We start from the raw sequence: 20,251 nt of genomic DNA, 5'->3' as shown, positions 1-20,251 counted from the left end.
CCCTTCCTGTATAATTTTTAACAGTTTTGGGGTTCAGTAGTGATGTCCCCTCTTTCATTCTGATGTTTTTCATTTGTTTTTTCACTCTTGTAGTTTTCCCAGACCAGTCTGGCCAGAGGCTTATCAATTTTGTTTATCTTTTCAAAGAACAGCTTTTGGTTTCATTGGTTTTTCTGTATTTTATTTATGTTTTTGTTCTCTTGTTTTCTGTGCTTATATTGCTATTCCTTTCTTTCATGTGTAGTTTGGATTTGCTCTCTCCTCTCTCCCCCACCCCTTTTTTTTAGGTAGAAGCTGAGGAAGTTCATTTGACTTTTCTTCTTTCCTAATACAGGTGTTTAATGCTATAAATTTCCCTTTTGTCAACTTTAGCCGCATCCCACAAACTGAGGACTGATTGTTCTTCTGTATGTGTGGATGCATACGCCCACATGCCTTTGGATTATAAATGTAATCTTGTCTTCAGCAGGGTAGCCCTGTGATCTTCTGCTCCTGGGGTTGAGGCCACATCCCTCCTGGGATACTTTCTGCTGTTGGCAGTTGTTCCAGGGTTATCACTAGCCAAAGATCACCTCATTTGTTTCTCTTATGGATCGCTGTCCTGTATTGCCCGTCGTCTGGTGTCTAAAATTTTTAACTTTGTATATTTTATCTGGTTTTCTTGTTGTTTAAGATGGGAGAATAAGTCTGTTCCTTATTATTTTCTCTTGGCCAAGAATGATTTATTTATTTATATTTATTTATTTATTATATTTATTTATTTTTTTTTAATTTTTAAAGTTATTAATGCAAAGAGAATTCTGATCTTTATATTAGAGCACATTTTTTGTGATTTGGTTAATTATAGCATGCGTGCAGTTTTGTTCTATGCGCTATGAGCAAAGTATATCGTGGGAGAGGATGAATTTTTATTTTTACATTGTTTCAAAGATTTACTTAAGAAGTCTTGCTCTCTGTTTTAGAGGCAAAACGGACAAGTCGGTTTTTGAGTGGCATTATCAACTTCATTCACTTCAGAGAAGCATGCCGTGAGACATATATGGAATTTCTTTGGCAATATGTAAGATTTAAATATATTTTTGAGTCACATACCAGATTAGTAATATCACTTATGAACTACTAAACTATTTTGAAATAGTAGTCGCAGATAACTAATTGTCATATGGCTGTTAGAATCATTTATTTTAATATTTATGCAAGTTGCAGATTTTTGTTAATGGAAAGCATGTATCAGAATGAGATTTTCATCGCTATTGGATAACATTAGGGAAAGGCTGGGGTTTTTTGTTCTAATCTTATAGCTGAGGAACCTTTTCCTATATTAGGTTATGTAAGGGGAGAAATAATGACAAATACATGTTTTTTGCTTTGGAGTTATACTGTAGTGTTCTTTATTTAATTGAGATATTTGAGGTTGATGTTTGCTTTCTAAAGAATGGCCTAAAATGATGTTTTGTTTATCATGCTGGCCCAACATTGCATTATAAGATCCAGTCCAAGTAAATCACTTTAACAGATGGAAACTCATTTCATCAACAATTTAGAGAATTTGGAAAGATTACGGGTCATCCATGTGATTCGTTTCCATCTGTCCCAGTCTTGGGTTATCATATTCTTAGTAAAGTGCCAAAGTAACACCAGACTATTAGAACTTCCCCTCCAGCGACTGAGTTGTATAGATAGAAACTTCCTTGTACAAATCGTGTCAAGCTTAAACTTCTCAAACATCACATACTCTCCAAAGCTTCATGTGGATTTGCTAACACACACACAGAAACATACAATTTTGCTTGGCTAATTTTTCCTCATTCTTTTAAGACACAGCTCAGAGTCTATCATATTCACGAAGCGTCCCTTGATGTTCCTCCCCAGCCATGACCCTGGTTGGCTGGTGTCGTTATCTTTAGTCCTGTAGCAAGTTGGTTTGTGGACTTACATGCATATATCTGACCCTTCGAGGAGAATGCGCTACTTAAGTCCCAACTATACTACTTCTTGGGTATTATTCTTGGCACTTAGCCCAGTACCTGACCATGGTAAGGACTCAGCATTTATGTGCGAATAAAGAAATTTCTCATTCCCTAGTCACAAATGCCTGTTGTCTCTTAAACATGTCTTAATTCTGATGGTGAAAGCTTAGGACTAAGCATTTTTCAGTGTGTACTGGTAGTTTTCTTTTTTTTTTTTTAAATACATGTTGTGTTTGTGTTGAAAAGCCCTAATATGAAAATTGCTTTCATAGAAATCTTCTCTGGACAAAATGCACCAGTTAAATACTGCACACCAGGAAGCATTAATGAAATTGGAGAGACTTGAGTAAGTAGGAGTTTTACAAATTAAATGAGTATAATTTCAAGATGCAGAATGGATCATGAATAGTATTTGACAACCCTGCAGGATACCTCAAGTCTCCTTCTCCTTCCTCACTAAGAGCAGACTATTTAAGTTTATCTGTTCCAGAGAAAGAAAAACTCGTTCTCCTTCTTTCTAACTGTTAGGGTATCATATGTTCTTTTACTTTATTCTTGTTATTAGTGAATTAGCATGAGATGTTTAAAGCCATTAACTTACCTCCTAAGTTATGTCTGGAAGTAGTTATCTTGTATAGGTGAGCAGTAATTAAGTGGACTTTCTTTCTTTCTTAAAGCCAGTTAATTCTGTTAAGAGAGCTTTGTTTTGTTTTTGCCTCATTGGTCCCATTGGAGTTATGAGTTCTTGGCCAGACAGATCGATTTTGAGCAGACGGATTTTCTATCCCTTGTACTTTCTTGCTGGCTCTGAGTTTCTTTGTTTCACTGGAGAGCTTTCCTAACCTGCCCTGGTATAGAGTGTCTCAGAGACAGCAGTAGGCTGCAAAGACTGGGAACAGGAGGCAGATACTAAAATCTCACAGGTAAATTTAACATAAATGAAGTTAAGAGATAAATGACAAAGTGGGGTGTGGCTATTTGTAGCCTACGCAGCAGAGCAGCACCGTCCCTAGTGAGAAAGCCTGTGTAATATTCCTAACACGTGGAGAACTCCTACAAACCAAGGACAAAAGGATAATAGAAAAATGGGCAAAGGCTAAGAACAGGGCATTTATAGAAGAATGACTACAAATAGATAATTAAAAACAGGTAAAGATTATTAAACTCATTAGCAGTCAGGGAAATGATCATTAAAAGCATAATTCTATGCCATGTCTCAAAACAGAAGTTGAGAACCATGTGCACGGCAGAAACTTTTACACAGATGGGGCTGTTAAGACGGATGGGCAGAGCGAAGGGAGTGGCTGGTCTGGGAGAGGGAGGCGAGGCGAGGAGCCAGGCAGGAGCTGGCACTGGACAGGGAAGGGAACGTCCCACTGGTTTTATTAAGAGCCAAGTTAGAAAAGGCAGGTATGAATGCAGATGAGTCCATATGCGGACTCGCTGGTGGAAGGCTGAAGGAGCTCATCGGATCTTTATTTTCTGTGTTGCGGAGGCCAGGTCATCTATTTTAAACCTCTGTCACATGGAAGGATGAGAATTCAGAAACATGAAAGACAGTTTATGTTTTTTTGTGTGTGTGTGTGTTTTTTTTTAACTTGAGTCATTTGAGGACAGAGACTATTTTGGCCTTGCAGAGTTAAGGACTCAATATATGTTATTTTCATCTGTTTTGCTATGTTTAGTTCTGTTCCAGTTGAAGAGCAAGCAGAGTTCAAGCAGCTTTCGGATGACATTCAGGAGCTGCAGCAGTCACTGAATCAAGAATTTCGTCAAAAAACGGTATCAGCTGTGTTGACCTTAAAAATTAAACAGCCAGTTATCTTATCAGCAAAAATGGGTTTATTTGGGAATAGCAGAGGATTGCAACTTGGTACAAGTGAGCTGCAGGAAAAATCATAGATGAGTCCAACAAACAAAGGAGAGAGATGTTATTTTATGGAGGAGGAGGAGGTTAGGAGGGGTTGCTTGGAATCAGAGTCCTTGGAAGGAAAGCAACAGTCCAAACACAGTCTCATTCATTATCTCACAAAAAAAATTCTTCCTTTCAGACACTTTATTTTTGCTCAAAGCTAGGGAACACTAGCAGAAAGCACAACAAAGTAATTGCTATGCTCGAACTTCGAGAACGCTAAGAGAACCACCTTTCTTGGGGTCTGGAAAGACTAACCTAGCATGAGGGTGGTGATGGTTTCTCACTGGGGAAGCTACAGGGGTAGTGGCTGTCCTGTAGAGACGTGGGGGATCTCTTGCCCTGGGCAGGGGCCTAGTTGAGGCCCTTTGGAGTCCACTGGGCCTACTGCAGCGTGAGAGCTCCCCCTCCTGGCCTCTCGACTCCATGTGAGTGAGGTTTCATTGTTTTTTCATAGTTGTTTGCTTAAAAAAACAAACTTTTTTTTTTGGTGGATGGGAGCAGTAAGAGCACGTCCGTTACTTTTAGTTACGAAAGCTCTAGGGTATGTTGCTGCGCCCATTTGTGCTCCTTGTCACGGATATAAACTTCTGTCAAGTGTGGTTATCTATTTGTGTTGCCCAAGTTCTGTGCTGTCTTGTTGACTGGAATTTTTTAGGATTTGCCTTTTTCTAAACTTGCTGTTCCCAAACTATAAGGGAGCCCCCTGGACTTGACAGGAAACCCTGTGGGGTTTGGGGGGGGGCACTGCAGGATATTTCAGAATTTCATGGGAAACTGAGGGTCAGCACGTCGTACTCTGCTTGAACTCCTGGCTCAAGGCAGTCCACAGTTCCAGCAGCTCAGGCGCCTTCCGTTCATGTCTTTGTGAACCTGGGTTCTGGCATTTGTCCTGGTGAAGAACCAGTACCTGAACAACCTTACAGAACAGGAGATGAGGAAGTCTTTGTCCAGTCCGATTCCAACCTTTGTGAATTAGTGCAGTGCCCAATAGGTACCCATCCAATGTAGAAGTAGTTGTGGTTATTTAAGAATGAAATAAACATTATTTTTTTCCGATTTGTATGCATGACATTTTCAAAGAGCTACTAAGTTGTTAGGACTTGAGGACTTACACAGTACTCGGACTCCACTGCTTACTAAAGGAATCTTTAGGTATTTCTTGTGGCCTGGGGCATCGTACACAGAAAATTTGAGAATTTCTGCTCTAATCCATTTAACTCCTCCTTTACCTTTATTTTATGAGAAAGCACTGAGAGGCTAAATTTAAATTTGTTTTGGATCATCACAGAAAACAGTTGTTGGCTTTTTTCCTTAGATAGTGCTCCAGGATGGAAATTCCCAAAAGAAGTCTGATATTTCAGAGAAGACCAAGCGTTTGGTAAGCATCTTTCATATAACCAGACTTACGGTTTGAATATTTTCTGTGGGGGAGTATGTTAACTGTGTGCGTTGTTATAGTAAAAGTTTCTTCCTTTTTCCTTAAAATGAATCTAGTTTAACTTTTTTTCAGGTTAAATATAATAGCTGACTACTGTTTTTTTTTTTTAAATGGAAATACAGAAATGTGTAGGAGAGTGAAAATCACCTGAAGGCTCACCACATGGTCTGAGATGTGCGTAGACGACATTTTTCTATGCAGAGCCATATGCAATGTTACGTCAGAGGTGTGAGACTCTTCATGTCTCACACCTGTCTTTTTTCACTGAACCCAAAAGAGCATAAATACTTACACGCCACCGGAGAGACTCATTGTCTTAATGGCTGCTTATGGCTGTGCGTCACACTGAGGTTGATCTTTCCGGTGTCCTGTTGGTGGACACGCACTGGCTTCTGATGTTTCTGCTACTGGACAGCAGTGTGTGTGCTGCACACACACACACACACACACACACACACACACCCCGAGATCTGTGTACAGGGCTGCTTTTTTTCTTAGACCATATTCCTACTTGTAGGATTTCTGGGTCAAAGGGAATACACATTTAAAACTGACCCACCTTGCCAACCTGACTTCTAAAAAGATACGCATTTACATTCCTACCAATACAGTGTGAGTGTTCTTTTTCCCGCCGTCTTGCCAAAACGGGAGGTTTGTAGTTTGCTTTCTCTGTTGCTTTTATAGGAAAAAAAAAAAACCAAAAAAAAAAACCCATTTTCATTTTGATTTTTTTGCTTCTTAATGATTTTGACATCTTATTCAATGGTTTGTGGTTATGTCTTATTTTGTAAACTTCCTGTATTCCTGGCTTCTTTTGTTTTGTTTAAGGAACTTTATGAATTGGGGATATTAACTACTTCTCCTTTAAATTCATGATTTTTTTTTTTCATTAGAAGGCTTAGGTTTTTAATGTAAAATTTATAAACATGGCCTTTATGGTTTGTGGCTTTAATTCTATACATAGAAAACCCTGTCCTATTTCTCATGTTTTTAGCCCCATTGTACTGTTATGTCTTCCCTATTGACACTTACGCTCTAGAACCACCAGAAATTGACTTTGATGTACTATAGTCCTTATTTTTCTGTCTCTCGTTTGATTAGCAAATGCTTTCACCTGAGTAGTACTGACCATGTTTTTATTCATTTCTTTCTGTCCCACTTAAATCTACGGTCAAACGAAATCATTTAGTAATTACACTATCAGGTTTAGGCTTTTTATAAAGTGAAGAGACGTAATGAAAGTCAACATCAGGTGTGAGGAGGGCGGCCTCGGGTTTTGTAGAGGATGGAACACGTATGGCCATTTGCTGAAATAACAGATAAGTTGTGTCAAACGTTCAATTTTGGCCTCAGTGTTAGCTGATCAAAATGTAAGATCATTTGTGGTTCTTTTTAGTTGAAAATCATCGGCGGACAAATTACAGAAGCCGTCCAGTAACATAGTCCTGTTATAAAATACTCAATGACATACCTTTGTGTATGCGTATGTGTATGTATAGTGAGAGAGGGAGTCCGACACAGAAGGCCTCTTCCCTGGGCCTGCTTCCCCCGTAGGCTCCTCCCTCCCCTCCCTTTCCATGGCATTATGTGCTCGAATGCAGACTCCTGCAGTTCTCTTGCTGTTTCATTATTTAGTTCCTAGAAATGGGCTTGTGGTGTTTGTTGATCTGTAATTGATTCTTTCACTTAATATTTCTTGGAAATTTTCCCATATTGATACATAGTATCTCAAAACAAAGTAAACACAATTCATCAGCTAATACTTAGGGAGGATGTTCATATGAATATTTTTTAATCTTTTTATATAATTTTAGATTTATAACAAAGTTTTCACCAAATTCTCCGATGCCCTTCACCTCAATTCCCCGAATGGTTTAAATTCAGGAGAGTAAGGGGAAATGGGTTGTAATTCAGCCGGCTTGTACTAAGTGCCTCCTCAGTGCCATGGCTTTGTCTGTGTTCTGGGAGAACAAAGATAACTTCTCAGCACTCCAAGCTGTGCAGTCAAATTCAGTCACACAGATTAAGTACATAATTATAGCATTGCATGTACAGTGATTGTACTGTTCATAGAAGGAACGCAGAGGAAGTGGGAGCAGGATTTCCAAGGATTAATGAAACTCAGGAGCAGTACAAGGGTGACATAATGGTGTTCAGGAGGACCGTACTGATCAAAGAGAGATCACTTGCATCTGCTCTAACCCAGGACTGGCATTAGCAGGCTGTAGGTACAGAGGGCACTCGCAGCAGAGGACCCCGTGAGGACAAGAGGAGTACACAGTGAAGGACCTTGAATGTTCTGCTAAGGGGCTCGGTCTTTGGCTCATAGACAAAAGGGAGCAAATAAACAGGTGATCTAAATTTTTCCCCCACTACGACGAGCACAGGCCCAGTTTCTTTGTTCTTTTCCATTATTGTAATGGTAAGTGAACAGTTTTGTTATTGTATCTAATATGTAAATATGTTTTCTCAACAGAATGAACTAAAATTGTCAGTAGTTTCTTTGAAAGAAGTACAAGAGAGTTTGAAAACAAAAATTGTGGATTCTCCAGAGAAGCTAAAGAATTATAAAGAAAAAATGAAAGATACAGTCCAGAAACTTAAAAATTCCAGGGTGAATTTCCTTTTTTTGATTTTAATGCTTTTCTATATATTTTTTTCTTTTTAGCAACTTCTGTTTAATTGTGTGTTCATTCTGTGATTTCCAGTTTATCGATACTTCTTTTTCTCTTAAGGTTTTCGCCCTTGTCGCTGATACGCAGCTCTCCTGGAAAGTTAGTGTACGGAAAAGAAGTACAATTTTGAGACATTTGTCCAATGATGCAAAAAGTTTGGGGGACTTTGCCCTGAGTGATCAGAACAAAAATTCTCTGTTCTCCTGAGGCTTACTTTATATAAGGGAGAAAAGTTTTAAGTTTATAATTAATGATAGAATTACAGGTATATATTATGAAAATATATAGGGTGTGCGCATGTTGGGATCGGAAGTACATGGGAAATCCCTGTACCTTCCGCTCAGTTCTGCTGTAAATTTAAAACTGCTCTAAAAATATTTTTTAAAGAGCACCAAAAAGAAATAAAAAAAAAGTATAGGCTTCTTTGAAATAATGTAATGAGGGTAGCCTAATTTAATGTTTTGGAAATCTGGGGGTGGGAAGGGGAAGGAAGTAGGAATTGATGTTGACATCTGAAGAAGAAATTGGTTATCCTCCTAAATGTGTGCATGGAAGACCCTTGGAGGCAGAGAAACAGCATGTGCAAATTCTTTGAGTCAGAAGGAAGCAAAGTATATTCTAGGAACAAAGCCTCATGCATAAGAAGGGGAGTGGCATGAGGTGACCATAGGAAGATAAGCAATGGACAGATTATTCAGGGTGCTCTGGGTTTTACTTTAGGAGCAAGGGTACACCGCTGTTTAGTTTAAAAGGGGGATGTTGGAACATGATACAACTTATGTTTAACAAGATGATGGGTGTCTGTGGGAGATGGATGGAAGCTCAGTGGGACAGAAGTAGAATTGCGCAGACAAGTTAGCATCCTTGGTGGGGCAGGGCTTTTAAACCATCAATTACTAGAACTTTTCTGGTTTATCCCTGAATTTGGTGTTCTGATCATTCCTAATAATTAAGAATTATCACCCAGGAATAGACAAAGATTACTAGAACAGAAATGAGAGTGAAAAACTATATCTGAGTATTTATGAGAAAAGTATAGTTCATTTAATAAAAAACAGCTCTGGTTCAATTGGCTGTTCACTTTGAAGAAAAGGGAGCTGGGTCTACATCTTGCACCATTTACAAAAATAAATTTTATGTGAGTTGAACAATTTTAGAAATTTTAGGATAATGTTTGTATAATCTTGAGCTGGGATAATTTTTTTTTTAAATTAATATAGAGAGGGGCGCCTGGGTGGCTCAGTGGGTTAAAGCCTCTGCCTTCAGCTCAGGTCATGATCCCAGGGTCCTGGGATCGAGCCCCGCATCGGGCTCTCTGCTCGGCGGGGATCCTGCTTCCCCCCATCTCTGCCTGCCTCTCTGCCTGCTTGTGATCTCTGTCTGTCAAATAAATAAATAAAATCTTTAAAAAAAATTAACATAGAGAAAAGGACATCAATGGAACATGTTCATAAGGCATATGAGAGGGAAAGGGATTATATCCATGACATGCAAAGATTCAAAGAGTGGTTACAGACTGGTAAGAAAAGGACAACAAAAATGAGCAATGGTATGAGTAAGGACGTCACTGAAGACAAAATCCAATTGATTAAGAAGGTGGGCGGAGGGATAGGCTGGTCACCGGGGAGAAGAAAAGTAAGTCCGTATTGTTACAGTGGTTGTGGGGAACATGTTCATTTTCTAATTTTAGAAGAGGAATTAATCTTTTAAAAAAGAATCAGCCATAGTAATAGTTATTATACAGATGAATAGGAAGATCATAATTGGAAATACAATTGCCCAGGAGCAATTAGGAGCAGTTTGAGTATTAGCAGACATGAACGCTTTTCAAATCATTGTGAATAATCTGTGGAAGGTACTTCAGTGAGTGATTTAGTAAAATTGTGGCAGTTTTCCTTTGTGTAAGGATATTTGGCAATTAAGAAGCATAATTATATATACTTAGACACATGTCAGTAATAGCACTTTCTTAGTGACCTAGAAACTTAATTGTTCTCTGCTCTTAAGCTTTCAGTATTAAGTGCAGAAATTATTTAAGAGCAAACAAACTGACAGGACTGCAGTTTCATGAAGGAGACTATCAAACTGATTTTTATGTTTCTTTCCTTGAAAGCAAGAAGTGATGGAAAAGTATGAGATCTACAGAGACTCCGTGGACTGTTTGCCTTCATGTCAGTTGGAGGTGCAGTTATATCAGAAGAAAATACGGGACCTGGCGGATAACCGGGAAAAATTAACCAGCATCTTAAAGGAGGTTTGTGTTTGTGTGGAATTTCAATGTTTTTATTATGGAATGGTTTACTGTAGTTCCGTGGCTTTGCTTTTACTTTGTGTTACTGTTTGCTGAAAGGAAAGCAAAATCATTCTAGAGTATAACAGATGTGGCAGTATACGCTGAGCAAGAAAACATCTTCTTAAACACAGCAGTGGTAAGACCTATGTTAACCTTCAGATGAAATGAATGATTAATTAACATGGCATGTTGCCGTGTGTATTTTGGAGGAAAGTCATGGAATTTTAAACCTGTTCTAACAGTTGGAAATGATCTTCCCACCAGTAAGCCCCGAGTCCCAACTCACGGCCTCACACCATTCCTGGGATTTAAGTTTATGCTTAGTGCCTGCCCTGAAGATAGAGAGCCAGTGCCAATGTTCATTCTCCCAGGCTGAAAGCTTGAAAATCCTTCTCTGCTTCTTCACTTTATCATAGTAACCTACATTATCCCCAGGATCACTAACAGTGCATTTGACAAAGGATTTCTTTTTTTTTTTTTTTTTTTTTGAGAAAGTAGGGGTTAGAAGGTGAGGTGGTCTGAGATATTCTATCCCAATCGTATACTCCCTTGTCTGCCATCCTGAGTCAGCAAAAGGTTGCTTTTAATGGTTCTAGGATTTCCCCTTTTCTCTTTTACTCCTTCTACCTTAGTTCAGACCCGAACCCTCTCTGTGTAGCTTCGCCGGGGTCCTGTTCTTTCCCAGCGTCCCCAGCGTCCTGCTCTGTTCTCCTCCTGACACTGTCTTCTCCTGCTCAGCTTTAGGGCTTAAATGGTTTTATCTCGCTTTCAAATTGTATCTCCGTATAGCTCATCCCAGGAAATAGATGTTCGTTTTGTTTTTAAATCCTAATTGGTTGTATCGACTTTAAATACTTCCCGTCAACTATAGAGCCTGAACTTGGAGGACCAAATTGAGAGTGATGAGTCAGAGTTGAAGAAGTTGAAGACAGAAGAAAATTCCTTCAAAAGACTGATGATTGTGAAGAAGGAAAAACTCGCCACAGCACAATTCAAAATAAATAAGAAGCATGAGGATGTCAAGCAGTACAAACGCACAGTGATTGAGTACGAACTTGTTTTCAGTTTAATGTGTTAGACAGTAATTGGGAAAAGCTAGTCCATTTTCTCCCCTAGGATCCCAAAACTCCTATAATTTCAACAAGGTATTCCACCTTTGGGTGACTAAAAAAGATTAATTAATTATGAATCTTACAATGTTAGGTCGAGATTTAGAGCTGTTTTCATTTCTCGACTTTTCCCTGTCCAGATACCACCCTTCCAGATCCTTTGCAGGATTCCCCAGAAGGGTTCTGGTGCCCCTGTCTGTTTCAGTGCATTTAGAGCAGTGGGCTGGGGCTGCAGCGGATGAGTTAACCTGTCCATCTTGTGCGTATAGCTGGGCTCCGGCATTATAGCATCTACGTATTGAGAAAAGGTCCTTTTTTTTTTTTTTAATCAAGGTAACAAGTAATATTTCACTAAGTGTTTTATGGCCATTGTTATCCAGCATGCTGGGGTATTCCTGTGGTAGAGCCTTCTTCCTGTCAGTTCTAAGAATGTATTTTTAGAATACACTCCCCAGATAGTGTATGAAATGTCCGTGCTTCAGCCTGCACGTCATGAAGATTTCCTTTGTTCTGGCTCATGCAGATGAAGACAAAGGGCAGAATTGGCAGATTTTGTATTTGCTGCCAAACTGCCTCGCAGACAAGTTGTCCGAGTCACATCCACTCCCCGCCCCCTCATGCCCAGTAGTACATTCGTGAGCTTGGCTGGGGGAGTGCACCTTCAGCCTTCAAGTCTCCGGTGTAAATGACAACCCTCGGCCACAGTACCCACTGGGGTTCACAGCTCTTGGTTTTTATGTCCGAGAAGGAGTTTAGGCTTGTCAAACAAATATATGTGATCTCTTTGGAACCAAAATTAAGAGTTTCATGTTTTCCTTTTCAGATGCTTGAGCGGAATTAAAATTTAGCTGTCTGTTTTCCTTTAGAGATTGCAATAAAGTTCAAGAAAAAAGAGGAGCTGTCTACGAGCGAGTAACCACAATTAATCAAGAAATTCAAAAAATCAAATTCGGAATCCAGCAACTGAAAGATGCCACTGAGAGGGAGAGGCTGAAGTCTCAGGTGAGTGGGTGGCCGCAGGGGCAGTTCTGGTGGTCTCACCAGCTCACGGCAGCGACTCTGCCAGCCTCACGGCGGTGACTCTGCCAGCCTCACGTTCAGGACACTGCCGGCTCTCTGAGGTAGAGATGGACCCCCAGGGCCTTGGTTCTGATCGCATTTCCAGCCCCTTTTCCATTACCAGTGTTTGTTGGAATGTATGGCTCCTTCTTACATTTTCCCCCAGGTCCTTCCCCTGACCTAGCCAAGCATGGTGCTCTGCAGTAAGAGTGCGGTGCTCCAGAAGGACCCTGAGCTTTTGTTTTTAATTAATCTTATTTTTTTAACTTCTATTCAGCTAATTAACGTATAATGTATTATTGGTTTCAGAGGTAGAGGTCAGTGATTCATCAGTCTTATGTAATACCCCGTGCTTATTCTGAGCTTCTTTGATAGATGAACTTGGATAGTGATTTTTAAGTAATGTCCTCTGAAAAGTTTCTGCAGTTTTGGTTTTTTTTTTTTTTTTTGGTCCTGATAAAAGGATCTCAAAAGTATTTCCAGAGGTTCCTGGGTAGCTCAGTCAGTTAAGCATCTCCCTTCTGTTCAGGTCATGATCCCAGGGTTCTGGGATCGAGCCCTGCATCAGGCCCTCTGCTCAGCGGGGAGTCTGCTTCTCCTTCTCCCTCTGCTGCTTCCCCTGCTTGTGCTCTCTCTCTCTGACAAATAAATAAGTAAAATATTTAAAAAAAAAATTTGTCACCATCAGTGTTAAATGTCTTTGAGTTGTTACCTGAAACAGAGCAGCTGAGGGCAGTCCCTATGTGATGAGACCTTCCATGATCTCTTTATTGTAATTGCCTAATGTTACTGCTTTTATTCTTGCCTTGTTTCAATATATTTTATCGTTTCATAAGCAGTCCTAAGTTTCATGAGGACATACGTCCACATTTCTGTCCTTCCAGAATGTCAGGACAGCGCCAAACATGTGTTGACCTCTTTCTGTCTTTTTCTTAACCACCCGTGTCTCCAAGCAGTCTGTTCCTGATGTGTGTGTTATATCTCATTTTCTCTGAACTTTTGAACTTTGGCCTATATTTTCCAGATTATCCCAAAATGCTCTACTAGAAATCACTAAGAACAGCCCTTTATTGGGTGAAATCCCATGGCCTCTTTTTTCCCCCTCATTCTTTTACCCCCTTCCCTTTGTTAACATATTGGATCCAGGTTTCCTAAAACCCTGATACCTGGGAAATATTTAAATACTTCCACCATCCACATCCAATTTGCGAGCAGTCCTGATACTAAAAGCCACCGCACCCCATCCCCTCGCCCATTCTCCAGAACTTGTATCCCCTCCAGAGCTGGCATCGCTGCCTGTGCCCATGGAAGCGCGCGCCGACATACCCGAGCGCTGTCTCGAGGCTGTGAGAAAGGAACAAAGGAAGGACGGACGGAACAAAGGCAAACCGAAGGGAATGACTGTCTTTCCGGCTGTGCTTGACCCAATCTGCTGTCCTGACTTTCTGTGTTCTTCCCTTTCTTTCCACATTTCAACTACTTTTTCCTGCCCCTGAACTGGATATTCCCGAAGGCCCAGCTCTCTGTTTATCTCTAGAATGTGGGTTAGGAAGATCATGGGAGATATTTAATCCTACTTCTTAATCAAAGTAATAAATAAGTTAATATTTATTTGTTATCACGTGGTCAGGCTTAGCTCGTGAACCTGCTACCATGTGCCTCAGCACTTCTGGCCTGTCAGTCGTAAAGGCACCCCTGCCGGCCTTCCCTCACTGTGTCGGGTCTGTCTGTCTCACCAAGAACATGTTCAGTTTCTCAACAGTAGTGATCATGTACTTGGCTACCTTAGTATGTCCTGTCAGACCATGCCTGGGATGGCTCCTTATATGTAATATGTTTTTCATCAGTATTTGTAAACTTGGATGGTCATCTATGTATTAGAATTCAGAAATGAACAAACAGCCACCTGCCCCAAATGCCCTGAATTAGGATCATCAGCAACGGGGTTCATGAACCGGAATTTTTTACTGTGGCTTTTGAGAACCATTGATACGTTCTGCTTCATTGTTTTCAATATCATCGAGCTCATAACCACCCAGGCTGTTCTGCTAGGACCGCTTTAGTGGTTAAAATGTTATTTCTTATTTCGAACTTAAAATATAATTTCTGTACTCAAGTGAACCAAGATCTCTCTGGAATAAATCTGTATCGTCCTCTGCTTAATATCACTTCAGACACTTGAGGATAATGATTGTGGGTTCCTCCAGCCTTCTCATCTGGGTTAATGAGCCCCAGTTTCCCAGCCATTCTTTATATAGCTTAATTTTCAGATTCATTACTATCCTGTTTACTGTCTTCTCCCCTCTGTTTCCTGTTTGTCATTATTCTGTTTAAAATGTAGGACCCAGTACTAAACATAGCCTTCCAGATAATGCTGTGACCAGTCCCAAAGCGCTGTGCTTCTGTTAATGAAGTGTAATACTGGCTTGGAGTTTTAGCAGCAACATCTCGCCCTTGGCTCATATTGAGCTGGTGATCAATTAAATGACCCCGATCCGTTCCACATGTAGTTCTGCCTGGTTAAATTGCTTCACCATACTTGAATGCAGCCATTTCTTGGGACTTTTAAATCAGAATTTTACTAGTATTTCTCTAAGGCTTCATCTGTTTACTTCTGTGTGGATTTCAAAGTATCAAGGTCATTTTAAATATTTGTATCATTCACATTAATGATATTTCATGGCTTAGCGTCACTTGCACATTTGATTAACATGCCTTTTTCTCCAAAATAAAAATGTTGAGTAGAACTGGGCCCTTGGATACAGTAGGTATGTCTTCCTTCAGACTGACTTAGAGCACTGAGTAGAACTTTGGATACAGTTGTTGGAAGTTGCTAAGTTGTAACTTTTCCCAGTCTGCATTGTGATACCCGTGTGTCCTGAACAGCGTGGGAGAGTCTAAAATTACTGTAGTGAATCGTGACACATTTTTCTCAAGAGTTCATTTTAGCTTCCTTCCTCACCCCCCTCCATGGGAAGGAAAAGATGGGCTGCAGTTGCCCATTTGTTCTCGGTGCAGTTTCTGTGAAATCCTAATGATCTTCGCACCCTTCTCTCCTTAAATATTCTTTCCCAGAGATCCTTGTCTCTGCTGCTTTCCCTTAACACCTTCATTTAGAGCGGCTTCTAAATTGGTGTCCTGTTCTGTCTGCTCACCCCAACTCTTCTCCTTGTTGGAGCTGCCTGTCGGATGTTGTCGGTGTTCTCGTCCATCACAGCAGAATAGCATTTATAGAATGCTTCCAGCAGCTTCCAGCGTCTCTCCTCCTCGCCCTCCTTTCTCTCTTCCCCTTTTACTGCCCTTCTTCGCAAATTTCTTCTTATGCTTTGATGGCTTCGTCATTTTTCCATCACAGAGAGTTGATATTTTGGACTTTCTGTAGATAATCCTGACATCCAGACAAGCACCAGGTTAGTGTTCGGATTTTCTTAAACGCCCTTGATCCTGTGCACCACAATCCCTTTCTGTTCTTCTCCTGTCACCTAATTTGGTAATGCTCATGGATTGTGGCAAAAACTTGCTAAATTTCTTCCTTGACCCAAGATTCTGTGCATCACATCTGCCCTGAATGCTAAGGGCTGCCAGATTTATGCTACTAAACTGAACTATCCCTGTTGCTGTGCTTTCCTGCTTAAAACGGGAGCTCGCGGTTTCCCCGTAGAGCACTCACTCTGTCCCTCGGTCACCTATGGCCTGTGCACCTGCTGGGCGCCCCCTGACTTGGAGTTAGTAGTGAATAAGGAAGGCATGGTCCCTGCCTTCTAGGCTTGTCACGCTTTAGATCTAGGCTTAATCATTTCCATTATTTACAATTTACTAGAAAGGATAGCCTCTGTATAACTTTCTCGGTTCCTATGACATATCTTCGATCTCTCTCCTCCCTCAAATACTCCTAGAGTGCTTTTAGTTGATTCTAGATAATCTGGGTTTGTGCTGTCCAGTTCGTAGCTACTGGCAGCATATGGCTGTTTGCATTTACATTTAAATTAATTATAATGAAAAAGTATTGAAATTTAAAATTTAGTACATAATTTTGGCCATCCTTTAAGCTCTTGGTATCCAGTCTGGTCTGGGTTATATGTTCCTTCAGGGTAAAAAGCACATCTGCATTTTCTAGTGTACTTAGGCACAGTGCTACTTCTAGAAGGTACTCAGTAATGTATTTGGTTGATGAATTAAATACGTACTTGTAGGGTAATGACTGGCTGTAAAACCCCATGTATATTATATACAATTGAACCTTGAACAACCCAGGGACTCGGGGTGCCAACAGCACGCAGTTGAAAATCCACATGTTAACTTCTTACTTGCTAAAACCTTAGCTACTAATAGCCTGCTGTTGACTAATAGTCTACTAGTAACACAAACAGCCAATTAACACGTGTTCTGTATGCTATATGTATTGTGTACTGTATCCTGACATTATGGAGGCCAGAGCAAAGAAAATGTTAGGAAGAAAATCACGAGGAAGAGAAAATACTGTTCTAATCCCATACTGTACAAAATCCATGTATGCGTGGACCCGTGCAGTTCAAACCCATGTTGCTCAAGGGTCGACTGTCCTCTTAAATTTATCTGATGCCAAAGTGAGGAAGTTCCCTGGACTGGTGCGGTCCGGTGGACCCTTGTGCAGTGATGGGGATGCTCTTCTGTCCTGCTCAGTACGGCAGCCACTGGGTCCCTGTGTCTGCGGAGGAGCTGACGTGGGATTAGTGCAGCCCAGGGGCCTGGAGGTCTTAAAATGTCCGTTTTCTAGCCACAGGCACCCGGCGGGTACCACACAGACACCACAGAACCAGACTTGGATTTTAAAAATATTTCAGTCTAGTGAAGTCATCACTGTAAGGTGGATTTGTTTTGTGGATTAAAAGTGTCAAGTTCTACTTGGATACGGAAGTTAATGGGAACCTGAAATAGTGTCCGTGAGGGCTGTGCTTGTTCCCGTTAACGTCCTCTCCGGGCTGCTTGTAACTTCGAGTGTGCGCTTGCTTCTTTCTGTTGATGTGCCCTGGACTGGGCTTTTGTTTTTTTCCTTAAGTCGGCTCCATGTCTGGTGTGGAGTTCAGCGTGGGGCTCAAGCGCACGACCCTGAGGTGAGATCGAGAGTCAGATGCTTATCTCCCCGAGCCACCCAGGCGCCTCCGGAGGGGGCTTCCACTTGTCGTTTCTGGCGGCTCTACCTGTGCGGTTTGGTTCCTCCACGAGAGTGTCTTTGTTCGTGGAAGGAAATGGTTTCTTTAGGTGTGTTGAAGTGGCTGGTTAAGTGTTGAGATTGTGTATCTTTATCTAACCACACTGAGTTTTAACAGTGTCTTAGAAGTACTATCTTTCTGCCAAATTTACTCAGCATCCTTTTTAGTAAGAATAAACATACAGTCCTATGGAACTAGGAAGTTAAATTCATCTATAGCTGCTGAATGTGCCGAGTTTTTTTTTTTTTTTAATGGTGTTTATACAAGCTAGCAACTAATTCTCCTTGTTTTTCTTTTAAGATTGAAGAAATAAAGCTTTCAAAAATGTTTGATTTATTTTCTTAATAATCCGTACTCCATCATTGTTGTAGTAGTGTGATGCCCAATTAGATCTTAGAAATCTAAATAGACTCTTGTATTTTTATATCAGGACTTAATAACGATCTGTGTCTGGATTTTTGGAGAGTGTCTAGCCTTAAGCATCTATTTATATTTGCTGAATCTTAAGCAATAGCTCTCAAACTTGCATACATGCGAGAGTCTGGAAATAGTTTGGTTCTTTTTTTGAAACACTATGAATTGTAATAAATTATAATCTCTGTAAGTTGTTCAAAATCGGAAAATATCTACACTAAAATTGAAACTAAGATAAGTAGTAGCCAAACTATAGGTTTTAAGAAAAATTTAATGGCAGGGACAATTAAAATTGAGGACATTATGCGCATTTACTGCTCCTTCCCACCATAGGAAGAGAACTGCTGTTTTATTTCAGTGATAAAAAAAACCGATCAACTTAAGAGTACCACTTCTTCTTATGTCTAGATTTGAGAGTTATTTTGTTCAAGAAAAATGAATAATACAAGGATCGAAATTGCACTGGATGAGGATGATAGAAGAAAGTGTTTGCAGGCTTCTTCTGTTACTCTAGTCCATCTGTAAACCTGGTTCTTTCATTTTTTCCTTCATTCTTAGCACATTCACATAGGTTCCTATGAAAACTCATTATTGCTTATAGTAGAATTACCCGATGGGTTTACTAAAACGTCTCTCACGTGTATTTCTTGGTTGTACGGATGACTTAGCACATCTGTTGACCTATCTTTCAGTGGTGACCAGGGCCAGACGCAGAGGGTCTAGGAATCCGCAGTAACCCAGAGACTTGTCTGGACATGAAAAGCTCCAAAATAAAAGCTTTTCCTTGGCAATGACAAATATGTTCTTCATGTTTTGAATCCAAGTCATTGTTACATGTCTCTGCTCTGCTCCTTCTAAATAGCAGGCTTTGATGTGTCTGTACCACCTAAAGAAGGAACTTTAAAAACGAACAGGCACACGTGTGTGTCGGGGGGTGGTGGGTCGGGAGTGCATGTGAGATTGTTTAGGCTTTAAAATATTGAGAAGTCTTAAAGAGATGATTAGAATTCTTGTTAGATGATTAGAACTCTTAGCAGTTTAGGATCATGCACGGGATAATTCTTACTCCATTTCATTTTCCACTTAGGAAATATTTCTGAGTTTGAAAGCTGCTTTGGAGAAATACCATGAAGGCATTGAAAAGGCCACAGAGGCCTGCGGCGCTCAGCTAGAGCAGAAGACGGCTGAACTGAGGAAGAGGATGTTCAGGACGTCGGCCTGAGCGGCACAGTCGCTTGTCTGCCTGCGAACAGGACGTCGGCCTGAGCGGCACAGTCGCTTGTCTGCCTGCGAACAGGACGTCGGCCTGAGCGGCACAGTCGCTTGTCTGCCTGCGAACAGCTCACCGCCTTCATTTCACCTTTGGAAAGGGAAGAGTTGAACTGAAGTCAACAGGAGCATCAGAAGCAACACATAATGTTCTGCATACTCTCGTAGGCTGTTCTTTTGTAAGACGATGCACTTAATGTAGACGTTCCTTAACTTGTAACTCAAATAACTTGTGCAGCCATTCAGCTCTCCACCGCTCTACGTAGTCGGAATGAAGCCAGAGGAGGGGCCTTTGGCAGATGCGATTTTCCACTTGTTGTCCTGGCTGTCGGGCTTTGTTCGTGGCCGTCAAGCGGTGTCGTGTTCCTGAGCATTGCGGTGGGGATCTCATTTGATCCTTCTTGGTCAACTCTGGGTGCACACTTTTATTACTGCTTTATGGGTGAAGAAGCCGTGAGGGTCCTGAGATTAAACAGCGGAGTCAGAATGCGCGGTGCTCTATATGAGGCTGGAGCCGGGAACGTGCCCCCCTGTCTCACGCTTTCTCACGTATCATTTGAAAGAAAGTTTGAGTGTGGGCTTCTGCCCTTGATCCTCAACCTCTGACTCGGCTTGAAAACTTGTATCTACACCCACAGCTCCAATCACCGAGACATCCATGCAACTTTTTTTGCATTGAGTACATGCATTTACATTTTGCCTTTTTGTCTTGAATTTCACACTTGGATGTCAATAGTCAGTAGATGTTTTTAACCTTTTGGCATTCTGTTGGAGCCTAATGGATACTCTCATGCATGTTTTTCATGCACGAAATGAAATACAGGATTGGAAGGGGAACCAATGAGATTCAACCAGGATTGTCAAGATACTTAACACGTGTTCTGCTAAATAGTAGGGCTCACTACACTTAGTCAGAA

General features: G+C 40.8%; 1 protein-coding gene across 2 annotated transcripts in view; it reads left to right on the top strand.

Moving 5' to 3' along the window:
- Positions 1-19,312, top strand: part of NUF2 (NUF2 component of NDC80 kinetochore complex) — a 28,381-nt gene extending 9,069 nt beyond the window's left edge. For both annotated transcript variants that reach the window (XM_059146329.1, XM_059146330.1), the window contains exons 6-14: positions 963-1,060; positions 2,243-2,316; positions 3,656-3,752; positions 5,201-5,263; positions 7,800-7,937; positions 10,112-10,252; positions 11,163-11,338; positions 12,267-12,402; positions 19,153-19,312. In XM_059146329.1, the coding sequence (XP_059002312.1) occupies positions 963-1,060; positions 2,243-2,316; positions 3,656-3,752; positions 5,201-5,263; positions 7,800-7,937; positions 10,112-10,252; positions 11,163-11,338; positions 12,267-12,402; positions 19,153-19,287 (1,058 nt within the window). In that variant the 3' untranslated portion in view covers positions 19,288-19,312. The remainder of the gene's footprint in view (positions 1-962; positions 1,061-2,242; positions 2,317-3,655; positions 3,753-5,200; positions 5,264-7,799; positions 7,938-10,111; positions 10,253-11,162; positions 11,339-12,266; positions 12,403-19,152) is intronic.
- The last annotated feature ends 939 nt before the right edge of the window (positions 19,313-20,251 follow it).

This window comes from Mustela lutreola, chromosome 14, assembly GCF_030435805.1.
Source record: "Mustela lutreola isolate mMusLut2 chromosome 14, mMusLut2.pri, whole genome shotgun sequence".
NCBI classification, from domain to species: domain Eukaryota; kingdom Metazoa; phylum Chordata; class Mammalia; order Carnivora; family Mustelidae; genus Mustela; species Mustela lutreola.
Note: the sequence above shows the minus strand (reverse complement) of the source record. Positions and strands in the feature narration are given on the sequence as shown.